A 19293-nucleotide genomic window follows, 5' to 3' on the forward strand; every position below is an offset into this window, starting at 1 on the left:
AAAAGCAGGTTGTTATAACAAAGTATTTTGAGCATACATAAGCTCTCAAAAATACTTCGTAATTTACGAGCAATTTCTTCGTATAACAAAGTAAATTTGTTTGTATTATGTATGCTCAAAATACTTCGTAATGTTATAAGCGTGCAAATTAGAGAAAAAGTAATAAAACGACAGTCGGTATCGAATCGTTTACCTTGATTCGAATGCAATTCTGCAACTTTTTCCTGATTCGATTCGAAACGAAAATCCCTGCACACCCCTCCTAGAGAGCAGCCTCCAGGAACGGTGCCCGTGTCGCAGCGAGACACACTCGCCAAGGAGAGATAAGGAAACTGTGTGCTGGCGGGACACACATAAGCCCCCTTTGTTGACGGCCAATCGAAGATCAATATTGACTTACTCGAGTTGGTACGGTGGCAAGGCATGCTCATGGCTATACCGTGACTCGTAGCGCGCGCTTCATTTCACAGCTTCACAGAAATCACAACAGTTTCTCCAGACGAAGGCTATCGGTGAAACTCACCACAGCAAACGCATCATGAAAACATGTTACAGAATCAAGAGTTGTTATTGGGGCAAATGATAGATCAATCACTATTTCTGCACCCTTGAAATCTTGCGAAGTATTGAGATATGAAAGGTCCACACTAGTTATATCGTTTGGCGAAAAGGTAGAACATAAACTACGACATAGTTTCTTTGCAAGCTAAAATTTGAACTGCGAATCCTAGTGTGGCACTGACGTTCACTTAAATGAAGTGAAACAAACTGCGTTACGCTTGTAACTGCGTTACGCTTGTAAGCGTGCGAAAAATCCGTTTGGAACGGTGGCAAGTGTAAACCGTGCTTTTCCGATTGCAGGCGTGAGACAAAACGGACCCTAAACTTGCAAACGTGCGACAAATTGTCCAAAATTATATGAAGTACGCCTGTCTCACACTGATTTTATAAGTGTAATAATGAACTAATTTAAAAGGCAACAGCACATTTATTGCATTTGTAGCGCCATGAAAAGTTATTGAAATATAAGTGCAATAATTATTCTATTGCATTAGCGCATTTATCGCTTTATTAGCGTAGTGATAATTTTAACATACCAAAACTGATAATCTGGGCCTACACTCTACCAAAAATGTCCTGTAAATGCCGTTAATTTATTACCAGTTTTCACTGTAGGTCAATTCACAGCGTTTGCTGTGAACTAGTTCACGGCGTTCACTGTGATCTCGGTTACAGTGTTCACTGTGATCTGGTCCCCAGTAAACACTGTGAGTTTGACGCCGCTGAGCACCGAAGTACTGCAAATCAGGCTCCAATTCACGGCGTTTACTGTGGCCAGATCACAGTGAACACTGTAACCGAGATCACAGTAAACGCCGTGAACTAGTTCACAGCAAACGCCGTGAATTGCATAACAGCAAACATTGGTAATAAATTAACGGCGTTGACAGGACATTTTTTGTAGAGTGTAGACCGGCCAAAACCTAAGAGACTTATTGCATTTTTAATGCGATAATTTTTTTATTACTGCCACAGATGTGATAATTTAAAGGAATCACATTAGCCTTTTTATCCCAGCAAATTGTATGAAACTTATCGCATTAGAAATACCAGTGCACAGTAGCACTTTTTCAGTGTGCTCAAAATACTTCTTGTGACTACTTCAAACTGCTTGATGTAACAAAGCTTTGGGAGTGTTGTTAGGGAGGTCCCACTCTAGCCCGCGTCCCGAGCAGCGTCAGCTCCCGGTAACAGTGCGGCTCTGATTTTAGGAGCTGGATGCCCGTTTTCCATTGCCTCCGGCACAACATTTTCCCTGCGTCTTTTCGCTCGTTCACACACGCAGCGCGTGGAGCGCAGCGTTGGCAAAACGCACCATGAGATTCTTCTTGTCCTCCAGACACCACCACGCCATTTGCCTCCTCCTTCACGGCTTTTCGCCTTCCCCTGTCCCTCGCCGATATAATCCCACAGAGCGATTCCTTGACATGGTTGCCACAGACGCGGGGAGGGGGAGAGACGAATAAAAATAAGGGTTGGGGACCGAAGGGGCGGCAGGGAGAGAAATGGTGCAAATCCAACTAGGCGGCCACCCTTCGGCTTCCTTTGGCTCGGCTGCCTGGACGGCCCCAGCGCCACCCTCACGCTGTTGAGCGATACCGAAGCGCCGTGCCATCGATCTGTCTCTCTCGCACCCCTACGGGAAGCCAAATTGGTGTAAGAGAGACAGACCGACGCTGCAGAACGGCGGCGAGGATTAAGGCTGTATTCGACTACGTCAGTCGAAGAGGTGTCATTCGTTGAATTTTGGAGCGCAGTGACTGAAGGTGCGACACACGAGGACAAAAAATATAAGGTGGATTTATTTCTGCAATTTCGTTACCAACAAAACAGTTACTTTCTGGTTTACAGCAGCATTGTAACACAAAATACTACAAACGAGAATACGGATCATTCAACAAAACTTAACAACGAAAAACTTCAAATAATCTACTGTACTAACACGTGCGGTGCACGGCAGCTTAAAATAGTGAACAAAATGATAGTTCGCACATATTAATGGTTCTATAACAAAACTTCCTTCGACAGCATATGCATTCAGAACATGTTTCCCCCTGTATGGGTTCTGACATGTTCTCTGAGGCTGCCTTCTTGTAACTCTTGTTACAAACTGCACGCGAAAGGCTTCTACCCTGTATGGGTTCTGAGATGAGTTCTGAGATTGTCCGTTCTACTGAACTTCTTGTTGCAAACTGCGCACTCGAAAGACTTCTCCCCTGTATGGGTTCTGAGATGAGTTCTGAGATTGCCCGTTCTACTGAACTTCTTATTGCAAACTGTGCACTCGTAAGGCTGCTCCCCTGTATGGGTTCTGAGATGAGTTCTGAGATTGTCCGTTCTACTGAACTTCTTGTTGCAAACTGCGCACTCGAAAGACTTCTCCCCTGTATGGGTTCTGAGATGTATTTTGACCTTGCTTGCATGACTAAACTTCTTGTTGCAAACTGTGCACTCGAAAGGCTTCTCCCCTGTATGAGTTCTGAGATGTATTTTGACATCGCTTGCTTGATTAAACTTCTTGTTGCAAACTGCGCACTCGAAAGGCTTCTCCCCTGTATGAGTTCTGAGATGTATTTTGACATCGCTTGCTTGTTTAAACTTCTTGTTGCAAACAGCACACTCGAAAGGCTTCTCCCCTGTATGGGTTCTGAGATGTTTCCTGAGATCGCTTGCTTCATTAAACTTCTTGTTGCAAACTGTGCATTCAAAAGGCTTCTCCCCTGTGTGGGTTCTGAGATGACTTTTGACAGTGCTTGCATGCTTAAACTTCTTGTTGCAAACTGGGCACTCGAAAGACTTCTCCCCTGTATGGGTTCTGAGATGTATTTTGACCTTGCTTGCATGATTAAACTTCTTGTTGCAAACTGTGCACTCGAAAGGCTTCTCCCCTGTATGAGTTCTGAGATGTATTTTGACATCGCTTGCTTGATTAAACTTCTTGTTGCAAACTGCGCACTCGAAAGGCTTCTCCCCTGTATGAGTTCTGAGATGTATTTTGACATCGCTTGCTTGATTAAACTTCTTGTTGCAAACTGCGCACTCGAAAGGCTTCTCCCCTGTATGAGTTCTGAGATGTATTTTGACATCGCTTGCTTGTTTAAACTTCTTGTTGCAAACAGCACACTCGAAAGGCTTCTCCCCTGTATGGGTTCTGAGATGTTTCCTGAGATCGCTTGCTTCATTAAACTTCTTGTTGCAAACTGTGCATTCAAAAGGCTTCTCCCCTGTGTGGGTTCTGAGATGACTTTTGACAGTGCTTGCATGCTTAAACTTCTTGTTGCAAACTGGGCACTCGAAAGACTTCTCCCCTGTATGGGTTCTGAGATGTATTTTGACCTTGCTTGCATGATTAAACTTCTTGTTGCAAACTGCGCACTCGAAAGGCTTCTCCCCTGTATGAGTTCTGAGATGTATTTTGACATCGCTTGCTTGATTAAACTTCTTGTTGCAAACTGTGCACTCGAAAGGCTTCTCCCCTGTATGCCTCCTGAGATGAGTCGGTAGATTGCGTCGATGGCTTATCTTCTTTTTGCAAACTGGACATTCACAAGACTCTTTTTTTGTGCGTGTTCTGAGGCTATTGGCGTCGCAAAGTGGACCGTTTCGAACAGGGCACTGGGAAAATTTCTTCCGCGTGATCATTGTGCAATCTGCAACACACAAGTGCTTTCAACATAAACAATGGTACGTTCCAATATTTTAAAATTCTTATGAGAGTTGGGTCCCCAACCGGCGAAAATCGGTGTACACGGGTGAAAAAGTCATCAAAAAAGTCACTAAAAGTCAAAAAAGTCAAAAAGTCACAAAAGTCAAAAAGTAACAGAAAAACCAATATAAAGTATCCAAAAAGTCACGAAACAGCCTTTAAATATGCCAAATTTCATTGAACGCTGGTGGAAAAGTAACTTTTTAAGTCAAAAAAGTCATTTAAAGGTCAAAAAGTCATTTAAAAGTCAAAAAGTCATTAAAACGTGTGAAAGTGAAAATAGTTCCAAGGCAAAACAGTCGCAAAAAGTCAGAAAAGATACTCAAAAAAGTCACAAAAAAGTCAAAAAACAATCAAAAAGTCACAAAAAAGTCAAAAAAGTCAGTTTTGACTTTAAGTCAGTGTACGCTCGCCGGCTCGGTTGGGGACCCCTTGTAATGAGTGTTTTAGAAGTGAAATCTGCGTTGCTGAAGGATTCAACGTAACCATTCACAACTCTTAAAAGAACTACATAACTCACCTCTTTGTGGTGCTGTGATAGACGTCAAGGGGAAAGGCGCTCGAACTGATTGGATTTCAGAAGATTCTCAGTTCTGAAACAAACATAGGGAAGCGGACCGTCAGAGATTGTCCGAAACAACATACATCACAAATTTATGATATTTTATTCTTGATCCTACATGCCGATCCTGTTATGGCAGGAGGAAAAAGAAAACAGAATGTAGCACCTCATTGAAAAAACAAACGTGGTCTATACCGCGTTACTGGTGTGGTCAAATGGGTGCCATTTTGACCGCATCAGTTGGTGCGATCTAAAACACGTTTGGCCACATTTGGTGTAGTCAAAATTGCGCTTATTTGACCACACCAGTTAGTGCGGTCGGGACTACGTTTGGTTTTTCAGTGCTTGACTTAGAATTGCCGAGGTCAAAACATACATTCCTTGGACATTAATTCTTAAATACTATATCAGCCTTTCAAGAGCCTCAACGCCACTAAATTTGGAATTCCGGTTTCCAATTTCATTTCCATGACTTCTCTCTAACAAAAATCGAGCTTCTTGCGTTTTCCTCTAGGAAAGGCACATGGGAGATTCTACAGGTAAAAACATACGATTTCACAGCTCAGTAGTCACGAAGTTAATTTCATTTACGTTCTCGTTAAACAAAAAGCCTGAGCCTAGAACTGCGCTGAGCGAAGTCCATTTTAGATTGGTACCGTGACATACTATCTATGAAACTAAAACTTACGATAAGGACCAGCTGCGTGTACTTTTTTTCTAAAACACACATTAACGACAGTCTTAAAAAACACACAGTCCTTAAAATGTTCATAAAAGCAGTAAATTTCAGCCGGGCTCAAAATATTTGAGGTTAGAAAAGTGTACAGCCGCCGTGCCCAGATCGTTTCGTCTTCGATTCTAAAGTACCATCGAACCTCTAGCAGCTTTTCCCCGCAAAAGACTTAACATGTTAGGGCTCATGACACGTTATTATCGCGTATCACATTCGGTAAGAATTGAGTTCTTAACTGTCAGAACTTGTCCGAGAAAGAGCTGCCTCACTTTCACCTCGTGCACCGGAATGATCCACAACTGACTCTTTACGGAAAACGAGCGTTGCGGCTCAGTTTCACTCGTGTCTGCGCCAGGTCCGGTCGAGATCGAACGGGGTCGGTAGGAATCTTACATGAATGACCCCCCGCGTGGATTACAGCGGTTTATGGTGAGTAGATGCGCCAGTTTTACTGCGGGCCGTCCCAACCGGCTGCGGGTGTGTGCGGCAAAAAGGGTCCAGGGGTGCGGGGCGGCGGATACAGCCGCAAGGCTAGGGAGGCGTGGGAAGGAGTGTCCGAGCGTCGAGGCGTGAAGGGGGAGGGGAAGGGGAGGGAGGAGAGGGAAGGCCAGGGGGTAAGGGCCGCCCTTCCGGTAGAGCAGCCCGAACTCGCCACACAGTCGTGCCGCACCCGACTCACTTCAAGAGGCCCTACACTCGACGTGCCTCCCTTCTCCCTCGTTCTCCCTCCCTCTTTATTTCGTCCCTCTCTTTCCCCTCATCAACTGCGAATAAGAATAGGGCCTGATCATGCTTTTCCGGGGCACCAACGGGCGCTTCTAATTGGTGCAATGTTTGACACCGTGATCAGGATGATTGGCAGGTCAGAGAGAGGCAGCGGCACTGAGATCGTCCGAAAATGAGCAAGCACCGATCGACTGAGAGACCTCACTGAGAAAATTTGAGTCGTCACTTGATGCCAATTTCAAGGCTGATTTTCCTTACAACAATGTCATCAAAACAATTGATGAAATTGTTGTCACGCCCATGCAATTAGTATAGGAGCTTTGATGAATATGTCATCAACTTGTGATGAGATTGTCACAGTGAAGTTGGTGGCCGTGATGTTCAGGCGGAAGTATGAAAATTAAAGGTAACAGCGGGTGTGGCGCCGGTGAGGCAGGTGAAGTAAAAAGGAAGGGTGGGGCTGGTGAATAGGGGGCCTGGTGAGTCGTATGGCTGGTCACTGGTACAGCGGGTGGTGAGTGCGCTAGTGAGTCGTGTACCAGGTGGGTCACGGACCCCGTGTGAAATGGTTACTATGCAACCCGCTCGGAGCCCTGCATCCGGGCTTGCCTATGCGGCAGTCGGCGGGCGAACGGGAGGACTAGGGGTGCCACCCGTCTTGCCCAGCCCAGTTGTCGTTCCGCGGACACCTCGCGGCCTCCGCGAGGGCATCCGCCGCGGGTCTCGCGAGTCTCTCGCGGTTCGTAAGTCCTTTCACGGGTTTCGCGAGGGCAGGCCGCGAGGACACGGAACGCCCGCGAGGACTCGCGAAGCCCGCGGCAGGACTCGCGGAATCCGCGGACTGCCCTCGCGGAGGCCGCGAGGTGTTCGCGGAACGACACTGGGGCTGTCAAGACGGTGGCACCCCTAGTCCTCCCGTCCGCCCGCCGACTGCCGCATAGGCAAGCCCGGATGCAGGGCTCCGAGCGGGTTGCATAGTAACCATTTCACACGGGGTCCGTGACCCACCTGGTACCTAGTGACTAGTACGACTGGTGAGTCGGAGGACTGGTCATTCGTAGGGTTGGTGAATAGTGGGACTAGTGAGTCGTAGGGCAGGGGCGCAGTGGGTCCGGTGAATAATAGGGTTGGACAGTCGTAGAGCTCGTGAGTCGTGGAGTTGGTGAGTGGTAGGGTTGGTGAGTCGTAGGAATGGTGAGTGGTAGGGCTGGTGAATGGTGGGACTATTGAGTTGTAGGGCATGGGGACGGTGGGTCCGGTGAAAAATATGGATGGTGAGTCGTGGTGCTGGTGAGTCGTATGGCTGGTGGGTCGCTGTGCTGGTGGTGGCTGGTGAAGTGGTGCGAAGTGGGGCAGGTGAAATGGGACGGTCCGCACTAACGAGCGCCACCAATGTAATTAGGCCCTCTTGACATGCCGTGGCGCTGGGCTGCTGGGCGAAGCGGCGAAGCCATGGCGGCGTGCCCGCCCCGCCCCTTCATCTGCCTCTTGCTACCCCTCCCCCCCACCCCCACCCCTTCCCCTCCAGTCCCCAGGGGAAGGTGACGGTAAGAAGACCTCGCCGGAGCGGCGCCGTCATAATCCTTTTGCCACTAATTTAACGGAGCCCCGACTTACGACGGGGCCTGCCAACCGAGCGATTCCGGGTAGTCGTTTCAGCGCTCGCTCGCTCTCTCTCTCTCTCTCTCTCTCGCACTCCCCAGGCACGCCTTCACGTGCGACAGAGACAGAGCGACCTGGCGACTCTGCGGAAACAGGCTGCAGGCCGGCGCGGCGGTGTCACACGCCGAATATTCCTCCACGCCGCGTATTTGGTTGCGCGACGATGGCGTATGTCGTGGCGACGTGAAACCGAAGGGGAGATCACGGAAATGTACAACGGAACGGCGAAAGAAATTGCACAGCTGCACGGAAAAAGAGACTCGTTGAGGTAATGAAATCTGATCGACAGCTGCAATCGAAAATCCGATTTCGACGACCAACAGCTGGTAGACAATACTGGCCACGTCTTAACATTCATTCCAGGAACGTGACATCTGGTTGAAACGAATGTGACAAAATGTCACATTCCTTTAAACATTATGTCACATTCATTAGCATGTCAATCAGCCATAAATCCGAGGGGGCCACCACTCTCATTTCAGGCGTACACAAGATTACGGGATTACGGGAAATTAAGCAGGGATTACGCGTGAAATTTTGAACAATTGGTTCAAAAACGTTGAAAAATGGCTCAAAAGAGTTGAAAAATGACTCAAAAACGTTGAAAAATGACAGAATTTTGTCAAGGATTACGTGATTACGGCATGGATTACCGTAGATTACCAGCCAATTTGTACACAGGATTACGTAGGTGGTGGCCCCCTCGCATAAATCAGCTTGTTCCCATTCAAACGAATGAGACACAATGCTCAAAGGAGCGTGACATTTTGACACATTCGTTTCAACGACATGTCACGTTCCTGGAATGAGTGTTGAACAACGACAAACCCCAGTTAACTCGTCGCACGAGATGAGTTCAGAAGTGTCTTAGCAGCTTTTGATTCTAGGTAGGTACCGGTGATTCTTGGTGCACCAGCTGTCGAATTCAGCGTGCCGAGTGAGGTTGATAGCAGGGGGAAATAAATCGTGCCAAATTTGTACACCAAAATTCATCAAACATGTAAAATTCACGAAAATTCAATGAAATTCGAATAAAATTCATCGAAATTCAACCGAATTTCATCGGAAATCTGCTGAACTACATCGAAATTCGACTGAAATTCATTGGAAGTGTACACGGAAATTCACAATGGTTTCCCCTTGGTTGATAGCCAGACGAGCAGAGCCCTCTTTTCCGTGTGGGTTTGGAAAAGCGTGCAGCCGTATTCCAGGGCGCGGCGTGTTGACAATCCGAGTGGAAAATGAGGGCCGTGGGTACCATTGTGTCTTTGCGTTGGGGTTGCGCGAGGCAGACGGACGGACAGACAATGGAGCAGGCGCACGCACGCGCAGGCATGTTTGTCGCCGGGAGGAAAGCGGAGTGAAAAAAGGGACTAGCGCGCGATATTTCCCTCCTATTTCTCCCTTTTTTCCCTCCCGCCGTGGCAAAGGAAGGCCGACGGGCGCAGCGCGTGCGGAACCTGTGCCCAGCTTGGGCGGAAGGATGTATAGGTGGCAATGCTCAGTGGGCCTGGAGACCGACGCCGGCGGCCGAAACACTAGACGCGCTATCAGCTCCAGAGTCGGTGAGAAAGACTCGAACCGAGCGTGTGGCCCCACCAATGGACTCCTAATTCAGAGAGGAGTCCATAGGTGGGGTCATACGTACTGCTTGAGTCCCATTTAGCGACTCTGGAGCTCAAGTCACATCCGAGATTTTGACCACTTCCACCGGTCTTCTGGCCCACTGTGCACCGTGGCAAACGGAGGTCGCGGCACACAGCGCGTGCGGAATCTGTTTCCCTTCGCAGCTTGGGCGGAAGGATGTATAGATGGCAATGGGTGGAGACAGAGAGTCGGCCACAGGGAAGGGGGATTTTTGCATGGCTCCAGTAAACCTTGGCATGGTCGCTTGCATAAAGTGCTTGAATCTCAACTCCCAGGCTTAAGAGACGACCACCGCCACCAGTCGTAACATTATCTTACACACAAACACACACAAACACACACAGAGGCCCCATAGGGTGCACATTGCGGAATAAACATTTGCAGTTAATGAAAATTTTACCAAACGTCGTATTAGCGGCCACTGCTTACGTCGGAGCTTTGAGGGCTTTCATCTGAACAACAAGCCTTACGGAGAGGCAATGTCCGCCACACCACCACTTGGACTCATCCTCATAGCTCCATGAATTGTAAACGCAGTAACATAGACGGTTTCAGTAATCTCCCTAAACACACTGTGAGAAAAAAGTACGGAACATGTCTGGTCAATAATTTGCCTGGACCGTCCATACTTGCCAACTACGGAACGTTCCGTACCTTTTTCCCGTACCCATTTACATGGGTTCATATGGAGCAAGTACGGAACGTTCCGTACTTTTCTCCGTACCTCCGTACTATATTTTTCTGTACCATTTCCGTACAAAAGTACGGAATTTTTTACAGTGCAAAACGAAAGACCACATGCAATAAAAAAGAAATTTTCAATTAAAATCGCCCACTAATAAATGATTTTTGATGCAAAAAGTTTACCATGCAATGGAACTTAATTCTAAGGGTCAAGAGATAGGCATCCACTGAATCCATCCGTGAAAGTAACCTCTTTTTAATCGCGTTTATCGTAACTCCTCTTTTCGTCCAAGGGCAGCCAAAACAGTTATTACACCAGAGTGGATCCCGCGCTACAGCATCATCGGAGCCAAAGTGGAAGCAAGTACACTGCTGCGCCGGCAGGGAACGGGCTCGCCTAGTTTGTCGAGGAGCGCGCGGCGAAACATTGACCCAACTTCACTCGCCGCCGCCACAAGCGTCCGCGCCGCAGACCACCACCGAGACCGCTGCGGCCGCCTCTGCCACCTCCTTGACGCGCGTCCCTTGGATCGCCAGTGTAGGCTAGAAGACCGGCGGTGGCGGCCGAAACTCTACACGCGTTTTGAGCTGTAGAGTTGCTAAACAGGTCTCGAATCAAACGTGTGACCCCACCAATGGATTACTCGTTCGGAGAGCAATCCATTGGTGGGGTCACACGTTCGGTTCGAGTCCCATTTAGCGACTCTGGAGCTCAAAACGCGTCCGGGATTTTCGACCGCCTCCACCGGTCTTCTGGTCCACTGAGCGTCCGCGCCGCAGACCGCCGCCTCGACAGCCTCCTTAACGCGCGTCCCTTGAACCGTTATGGCGGCCCGCGGCGTATAAATAAGCAAAGAGATTTGTAAACATGCGCGCCATATTTCACGCCGCAGCCCGCAGTGCCAACCCGCCGGCGGGGAGAGGGGGGGCCGGAGGGGCGTTAAATATACACATGTATGTTTGGTGCTCTCGAGAGACTGCGCAATTCGCGCCGGAATTTTCTTGCCGCGCGGTTGGCACCACTATACAGAGCGGCCGGCCCGTAATAGAGTGCGCTTCACGCCTCCTCTGTCTGCTGAAAGCGGCAACTCTAGCGCCGTCCGTCGGTCCCAGTGGCGTAGCGAAGGAGGGTGATGTGGGAGGGAAATAGGGAGATGGGGAAGGCTATCTGAGCCTCAAAAAGAAGCACCTGACGGGTACTTTGCAGCATTTTACTGCGGTCCGTAAAAATCAGCACGAAAGAATGCGCCTGATAGGGGAGGGGCTTTTTGGCACAGTAGAAAACGACTTAGGAATCAAAAAAAGGCACATCAGGCAAAAAAAATTGCCAAAGGCTAATTCTTTTGTAAATTAATTAAGATCATTCGTAAATTACGAGACTTCTTCGTGGATTTGCTTAGCATCTTCGTGAACACGAAATGCACCTACGTGGACTTAGCACGAGCTTTTGTGAAGCCTCCGTAAAAGTGCCAAGACTCTTCAGCAACATTTTTGCCAGAAGTCCTTTCGTAAGTTTTAAAGATAAACTGTGTACAGTCCTTTCAGACAGCGAGCACAGGCTAGAGGTGCGACACACAGTAAATGTCTTACGGTGAACGGCTGCACCAACATATTATGGTGGAGATTTTCTCCATAATACCAACAAAATTCGTCAAAATATCTATAAGGTATAGTGAATTCTCAATGGTATGTTACGAAGTCAGCTGCACCACCATAATATGGAACATTTTCACCATAATATGGAGAATCTTTACTGTACAACATTTAGAGTGCAGAACACCCCCTTCGGGAACGTTTAAGCACGCCGGCGCACAGAAGACCGGTAGAGGTGACCAAAACTCTGGACGCATTTTGATCTCCAGAGTCGCTAGGACTCGAACCGAAAGTGTGATCCCACCAAGGGATTGCTCTTCGAACGAGGAACACGTTGGTGGGGTCGCACGTTCGGTTCGAGTCTTGTTTAGAGACACCAGAGCTAACGCGGCTGGGATTTAGACCGCCTCCACCGGCCTTCTGGCCCACTGTGCGCCGGCCGGCCTCGGCGCGAAGCAGTGGCCTTCGCCGCTCGTGCAAATTATGAGGGCTGCGGTTGGCCAAACTGATACGGCTGATGTGATAAGGGGTCACTTAATCACGGCGACATGGGCTTATTGCTGGTGTCTGGGTCGGGGAGCGGGCGGACGGCCGGACCGGGCACTAGGGAGACGGTTGAACGGACGGACAGGGAGGGACACTTCCATGTGTCTGCACTGTGGGAAAAAATCACAGTAAATCCTGTAGTGATTAGTACAGCTTTCACTGTAGTTCAGAGTACAGGATTTACTGCACCTTTTTAACAGGATCTACTGTACTTTGTACGGGATTTACTGTACCACAGGAGTGGAGTACGGAATATCCTGTACCAGGTACAGTAGATACTGCAGCCAGGCACGGTAAATCCTGTTTTCTGAACTACGGCAAATCCCGGCAAAAAAATTAACGGGATTCACTGTGGTTTTTTCGCACAGTGTGGCTTCATGGATCACGAACGGGCTCGGTATCCCAGGTTCAATCTCGGATTTTATTCTGTCCATTTCCCCCCCTCCCCTCCCAAAAAAAATCCCTACGGGACGGTTAGGTTAAACCTTCACCAGCGACGCGCTGCGGAAAAATCTTAAGATGCTGCGGCCGAGTCAGCGCGCATTAAAAACGCAAGCGGCGCTGGGGGGCGACTAAGTTGCCAGCGCCCCCCGCAGGTGCCTGGCAAATGGCCCCCTTCCCTCCGTGCGGCTGCCTCTTCGGGACGATGCAGAACCGCACCTCGGCAAGACTTAAAGCGCATTGACTGCGGTACATTTTTGGCACTGAACTCCCAGGAGCGTTTCTCTCAAGAAAGAGTACACTGAAAACGTGATGGTCGGACACATGGCCAAATTATGGCGTGACAAAAAGTCACGCCAAAAATTGACGTGACACGAAATTCACGCCGATAAACGGCGTGACATGTGAGTCGCGCCCTCATTTGGCGTGAGTGTCAACGCGTTTTAGGAGACAAGTCACGCCAAAAAGCGGCATGACAAAAAATTCACGCCAAAAATTGGCGTGAATTTTTGAGTCGCCGATTTGTGGCGTGACTTTTCTGTCATGCCGTTCAATGGCGCGACACTTAATTCACGCCCCTGCAGCGGCACGAAGTCACGCCGGCAGATTTTCAGTGTAGAAGATAGTTATTTGCATTTAACTGCCACAACGTCATCATTTTAAAGAACCCGTCACTGTTCATTTGCTCGAAGAACCTCAGGTGCACACTCATCCTAAGAACAAATTTTACACGTGGTCCCGCACAAATTTCGTGCATCCATCCGTACTCACATTCCAAATTTTGATACAGATTGGCTCGAATTTGAGCACAAAAGCGCACGTGTTTTTAGTTCTGTGAAACCACGTACAAAATAGTACAAAAACACTTGGGATGATTTCATGAACGTTGGCACTAACTCGTGACCACTGAGATTTTCCGAGCCCCTCCCACGAACACTGTCACAGGCACGCGTTAATGTCCCGTCGGGATTGGCCCGTGGACGGGTGGGTCGGTATGTCGACGAAATGGACCATAGTCTGTGCCGCCCGCGCGGGGCGGTGGTCGTGGCGGCGGGGGGGAGGTGAAGGGTGGCATGGTGCATGTGGGTCATCCCTGCCGTGACCGGCCGTTCTGACGGCAGAACCGCGAGAGCTACGAGTGTTTCGCTTCCCACTTTCGCTCTTTGAGAGCAGATGAACTTTTTGTACAATTTACGTACGAGAAACTGCACATATTTCCCCATTTTACAACAAAATCACGCACAAATTGAAACGTAAAGTTCATCAACACAATAAACTGAGACTTCTCGGACAAAATTTGGACAATAACATTTGAAGAGAGAGGGCAAGACTTAGACCCCGCACAGGATGAGAGCTTCCTTCTGCTAGGGGTAAGCACCACCTAGTACAAACACACGCCGAGAATCGAGCAAGCCCCTCACTGCCCAACGGTAATGTTCTTACGGTGCAGGATCACGAAAGTACCTCTATGTGAAACGAGAGTTCATCAAATGGACTCCGGACAAAATTTGGTCAATAACATCTTAAGGATAGGGAATTCTCAAGGAATGACGAAGTTTTAGCTAGCACCACCTATAAACACTTCCCAGAGAATCGAGAATCCACTACACCTGCCCAGGACCGGAAGTCAGGCGAGGCGGAAATAGAATTAAGAACCTCTATACTGAGCCGAGTGTTCTCAGTGCTAAAATGGCGCCCCGCTTTGGTAAGGTACCACAATAGGGTTCTTTCGGATATCCTGAACCGGAAGCAGCAGACGCCACACGGTAAAAACGGTTCCTGGTTTTCCCAGGAACTCCCTGGAATTCGACTATACCTTCACCATTGGCTTCCTGGGAAAACCAGGTTCCGTTTTTACCGTGCATATTAGACGGAGCCTAACCTCTCTTCGGACCTAAAACTATAGCCGAGCTGTACAAATATTAAACGGGAGTCGGGAAGGACTCATGAAGAAAAGGGGAGGGGAAATTCCTTAGAATGAGCCGAGGCCTTGTTGCGTATGTGGCTCTGCCACAATCGCAATGCCAGTCCGGCATTGGACCTCCGACATCTATTCTGAACTTCCGTTCCGGTTCTACTCCGAAGTAGCCTATTTCGAGTCCACAATTTGTTACTTTAGGTCTTAGTTACCAACTGTTCTCATGCAAGATTGTACATATACTACGAACCGTCGACCAATGCAATGTTACGCAGGTCCAAGTTAGAAAATCATCACCTACCTTGCTTGATATTAGGCGTATGAAGAATCGAGCCTGCAGGATCCCAGCGGGCGCGCGGTGACGAAGGTCCCTCACACGCAGTACCGATCCTTCCTGGATCGGGCTGTGACGGTTCTCGTACCTTCGAGGCTCCTTGACAAGTAGCTGATCGCACGCCGAAATCCTAGCAACGTCGACCTGAGCGAGAAAAGGCAGAAACGTGAAAGTTAGAATAAGGAACCCCACTAATGCATTCCTACCTGCTCAAAGGTTCCGTTTTTACCTGCATATTAGACGTCTAACCCTCCGGCCTAAAACTAAGCGAGCGTCAAATATTAAACGGGGTGGAAATCATGAAGAAAGGGGAGGGGAAATTTTTTAGAAGGAGAGGCCTGTGCTATGCGTATGTGGCTCTGCCAAATCGAATTCCAGCCGGCTTGGACCTCCGACATTATTTGAATTCGTTCGTTTACTACCGAAGTACATTCGAGTTCCAATTTGTTACTTTAGGTTTAGTTACCAATGTTTCTTGAAATTGTACATATACTCAATGCACCAATAATGTTCAGGCCAGTTAGAAAATACATACTTCTTGAATAGGGTATGCAATCGAGACCCAGGACCCAAGGGCGGGACAAGGTCCCTAACATACCGATCTCTGGATCAAGGCTTGCGGTTCTGATTCGAGGCCCATTGCGTCGCTGATGACCAAATCTAGCAACGTCACCTGAGCAAAAAAATAACAAACGTTAAAGTTGAATAAGGGAAACTACCAGCAGATTCCGGAAGATGTTAACAGGAAACAGGAATAATGTAGCTATTTTATTGCAAAGGAAAGTTCTCTCTTCATGACAAATTGATGACAGCTGTCTTAACCGGCAAAATCTAAATTCCTTATACTTTTCCGGTTCTATGTTCCCGATCATTTTCTTCAAATTGAACCCTACTCAAGTAAAAGGAAGCGCTGCGGGTAGTGCGAACGCTCATCCATGCACCCGAGAGATTTTCACAGTTCACCTTGAGCGCAAGTGGAGTAACGTGAAAGGTCTGAACGTGCAACTCAGATTACGTAGAAAATGGGGTGTCGTTATCTGACCCTACGCGTTAACTGCCCATGGACTTCCTTCACATTGGCTACGCTAACACGGTGCACAAGGCATGTGCAACGGTATTAGTTCGAGCGATACTGAGTGTTACGCAAGACTTCTGCTACGCACTAGATGAGCACTACTCCATGCATGAACTAGTCATGGGTGCGTTGGATGTGCAGTCTGAAAACGGATACACCGAAGAGCTCTGGTCGGGAAGAAGAAGAACAACAACAACAAAACGGAAGTAAGAAATTGCAGTTTCTAGGAGAAGTGTACACTGCGGATGAAGTCTTAAGCATCATCCGCCGCGTATGTTTTTCATTAAAACTGCCATTTCTTACTTCCGGTTTTGTTCCTCCAGACCACAGCTCCTTTGACGTACCGTGTTGCTCCGATGCTTGTGTTGAAATGGAGATGGGTACAGCCGCGTACCAGAAATTTAGCGGGACAGTACCGGAAGTCACAAGTTTGCACCTCTATTCAGCAATTAATTCTTCCTGGTAACAAACCGGATACGACAACACGTTTCCAAAGTAGCGGGCGGATAGACTCAATGATAGCTTGAACCGGAAGTAAACACGACATTTGGAGTCAGGAACAACGGGGTCCGGCCGAAATTACAGTGTGAATGTTATGTGATCAACACTGTTGGGGCAACCGGAAACCAAGTGCCGTTTCTAAAACTTTCGGTGTTTTGAACTCTATCTACATAGGTACCCATCCCTGACTGCAAATATAGGTTCTCCTTTAAAAAATGAGTGAAGCAACGACCACATTCGTGCACCATACTCACTGTTCTTCTTTCCCCCGCTTCTAGAGGTGCCGGACTCGCGCAGCTAGATGCAAGGCGTTGAAATCAGTGCACCGCAGGGCAGCAGGCAACAGCACGTTTCCAGAGTGGTGGGTGAAGAAGAGGTAGCGACTTCGGGACTCCAACGTTGCAGGTAGCGACGAATGAGGCCGCTTCGCTCAAGCGGGTGTCAGTCCCGGGCACTCGGATCGGAACCGTATACCTATGTCAATGAAACGCCTCTGTTACTGGCAACAGTTCCACATTCACAGTGTTGGTCTGCATTCGGTAACAAATAGGGTCCTCCATTGAATCTTGGAACGGAAGAAGAAGAATAAAAGTAAGCCCTAGAAACAGCTTCTGCGCATACGCTGTCATTGGGGCTTATTTTTATTCTTCTCCCGTTTCAAGATTCATTGGAGCCCCTTAGAGGCTGTCTCAGTTGCTTTGTCTTTGCGTAACGTAACACCTGATACATCAGATTCAGTCATTCTGCATAGTGCATGTCCTTAACGCTCACTCCGAAAGAGATGCGAATACAGCAGCGACTTGAGTGCATGCCGCGCGCGTGAGATTCTGCAGGCCAACGACAGGCCAACGAGCGCTGCCGAAGACAGAGGTGACGGCAGGAGCTTGAGGAGAGGGGAGGAGAGGGGGGGGGGAGGGGAGAAGGGGAAGGGGTCCCGAACGACCTCATGTTTTATTTAGTGTCTAGCCGCCAGCGAATCCCCGCCCCCGTCCGGCCGCTGCAGGCCTCCGCCTGTGATGTGAGCGCTCTGCCGACGCCCCCCCCCCACACACACACTCTGCTTCATGCCCCTGCCCCGCACTGTGTGGACGGTAAACAGAAATTCACCACCCCGCCTACGACGACGGAGGAAAAAGTCGTCATAACAGAGCGGGGAATCTTCTGAGGCAACGACGACGCGTCGCTGCACTCCCGATTTCCTGCCGAGAAATGCCGTGCTGGCATCATACGAGGCAAGTTTTCAGTACCTCACGTCGCAACTGAATCACAGTGCAGAGGAATTTAATTGCGTAATACGCATTTAACTGGTGATGAGTTGCATCGGTTGCACTGTCTGCCTGGATACAAATGTCAACAAAGTTCTCGCGGTGAAAACGGTTCCTGGTGCGAGGGGTCAACCACTCCCGTAATCGTGTGTACACTTCGTCCACACTGCAAAGCCGGTGGTAAGTTTGCTTGCCACTAAACTGGCAAGCCGTTTTAAATGCCAAAATTTGGCAAGCTTTTTTTGGAAATCTTTAATATGTTTCCAAATTTTGGCAAGCTGGGGGATATTTCCGGACCAAGCTTGCCAATTTTTGGCATTCAAAACGGCTTGCCAAGTTTGTGGCAAGCAAACTTATAAGTATACCGGCTTTGCAGTGCAGTAATCATTGGTTACCACACTCCAAAACAGGCTATGCTCGCTGTTCTTATTGGATTTTGGGGTTTTCCTTATGAAAGTAGGCAAAAAATGCTCTTAGCTGGCCAAAATTATAAAGGTTATTTTAGTATTTTTGTAGGTAATCACTGGTAATCAGTAATTCTGTGTTTACTTCTGAGCTGAGTGATTGAGACTCCTCGTCCTGGTGTCACCCTAGATGTTTTTGTACAAGACATTACAGATCATAGTGCTGATGAGCTTTTCGCACGAAATTTGTACGAATAAAAGGTCATCTGTACCGAAAAAAAAAACTGTGATGTCCCGTAAACACGGTGCGCAACATTGGGTGTGCGAGACGCCGATGCCCTGTGCGCGCATCGGCCGTTCGGCTCGGGAGTTGCGGGTGCGGCCATCCGCTAATTAGGCCATCTTCATTAGGCCTCGCATTCTTCCCTCTCTTTCCGCGGTGCGCGCAGGCCTGGCAGGCCTGGCAGGCTGCATCGCCGAGACAAAGGCGGGCCGCGCGGAGAGGTGAGGCAACAAAAGGGAAACAGGAAGCACAACCCAATTTGCTCCGCCGCTACTGGAATTTTCCCGCCTTCTTTTGCTGTTGTTGTTGTTGGTTTTGCAGTGGTGCATAGGCGCCTCGCCCACCTCCACAAACCCTGAAAAGCAAGTGCATTTTTCCCGTCGGCGTTTCCATCGCATCAGTGGAGAGAGAGAGTGGAGCGAGCATGCTCTAGGGGAATCTCAGCGCATTGAAGATTGTTGTGATGATCGTGAAACTGGTCCGTTCTCGAACAGTTCCTTTGCAGGGACCCATTAAAGTAGTCGACTATTGCTGAGCTTAACTTTTTATGTATGTATGTGTGTTTGTGTGAGAGAGAGAGAGAGAGAGAGAGAGAGGAATAGGAAGTAATAGTTATTAGTTACTGGCAAGGATTGATGACACATCTGCGAGT

The 19293-nt window shown here is 48.5% G+C and overlaps 1 protein-coding gene across 7 annotated transcripts; it reads right to left on the reverse strand.

Moving 5' to 3' along the window:
* Nucleotides 1-2341: 2341 nt before the first annotated feature.
* On the reverse strand, nucleotides 2342-17596 carry LOC117640302 (zinc finger protein 182-like). Of its 7 annotated transcripts, XM_034376699.1 has the most exons (6): nucleotides 17461-17596; nucleotides 16944-17163; nucleotides 15081-15257; nucleotides 4788-4860; nucleotides 2946-4211; nucleotides 2342-2777 (listed from the first exon to the last, which is right to left on the reverse strand). In XM_034376699.1, exons 5-6 carry the CDS (start codon nucleotides 4201-4203, stop codon nucleotides 2689-2691), a joined length of 1347 nt encoding a protein of 448 aa, XP_034232590.1. In that variant the 5' UTR covers nucleotides 4204-4211; nucleotides 4788-4860; nucleotides 15081-15257; nucleotides 16944-17163; nucleotides 17461-17596; the 3' UTR covers nucleotides 2342-2688. The 7 variants fall into 7 exon arrangements, with proteins under 7 accessions (XP_034232590.1, XP_034232583.1, XP_034232584.1 ...); XM_034376692.1 differs by having other exon boundaries at nucleotides 2342-4211; XM_034376693.1 differs by having other exon boundaries at nucleotides 2342-4211; nucleotides 17410-17525.
* Between the last annotated feature and the right edge of the window lie 1697 nt (nucleotides 17597-19293).

The sequence above is a fragment of the Thrips palmi genome, unplaced genomic scaffold (assembly GCF_012932325.1).
Source record: "Thrips palmi isolate BJ-2018 unplaced genomic scaffold, TpBJ-2018v1 HiC_scaffold_12, whole genome shotgun sequence".
In the NCBI taxonomy this organism is placed as follows: Eukaryota; Metazoa; Arthropoda; class Insecta; order Thysanoptera; family Thripidae; genus Thrips; species Thrips palmi.

Coding starts and splice junctions, on each gene's coding strand:
- LOC117640302 (XM_034376692.1), bottom strand. CDS start 4,203: ATGATCACGCGGAAGAAATTTTCCCAGTGCCCTGTTCGAAACGGTCCA.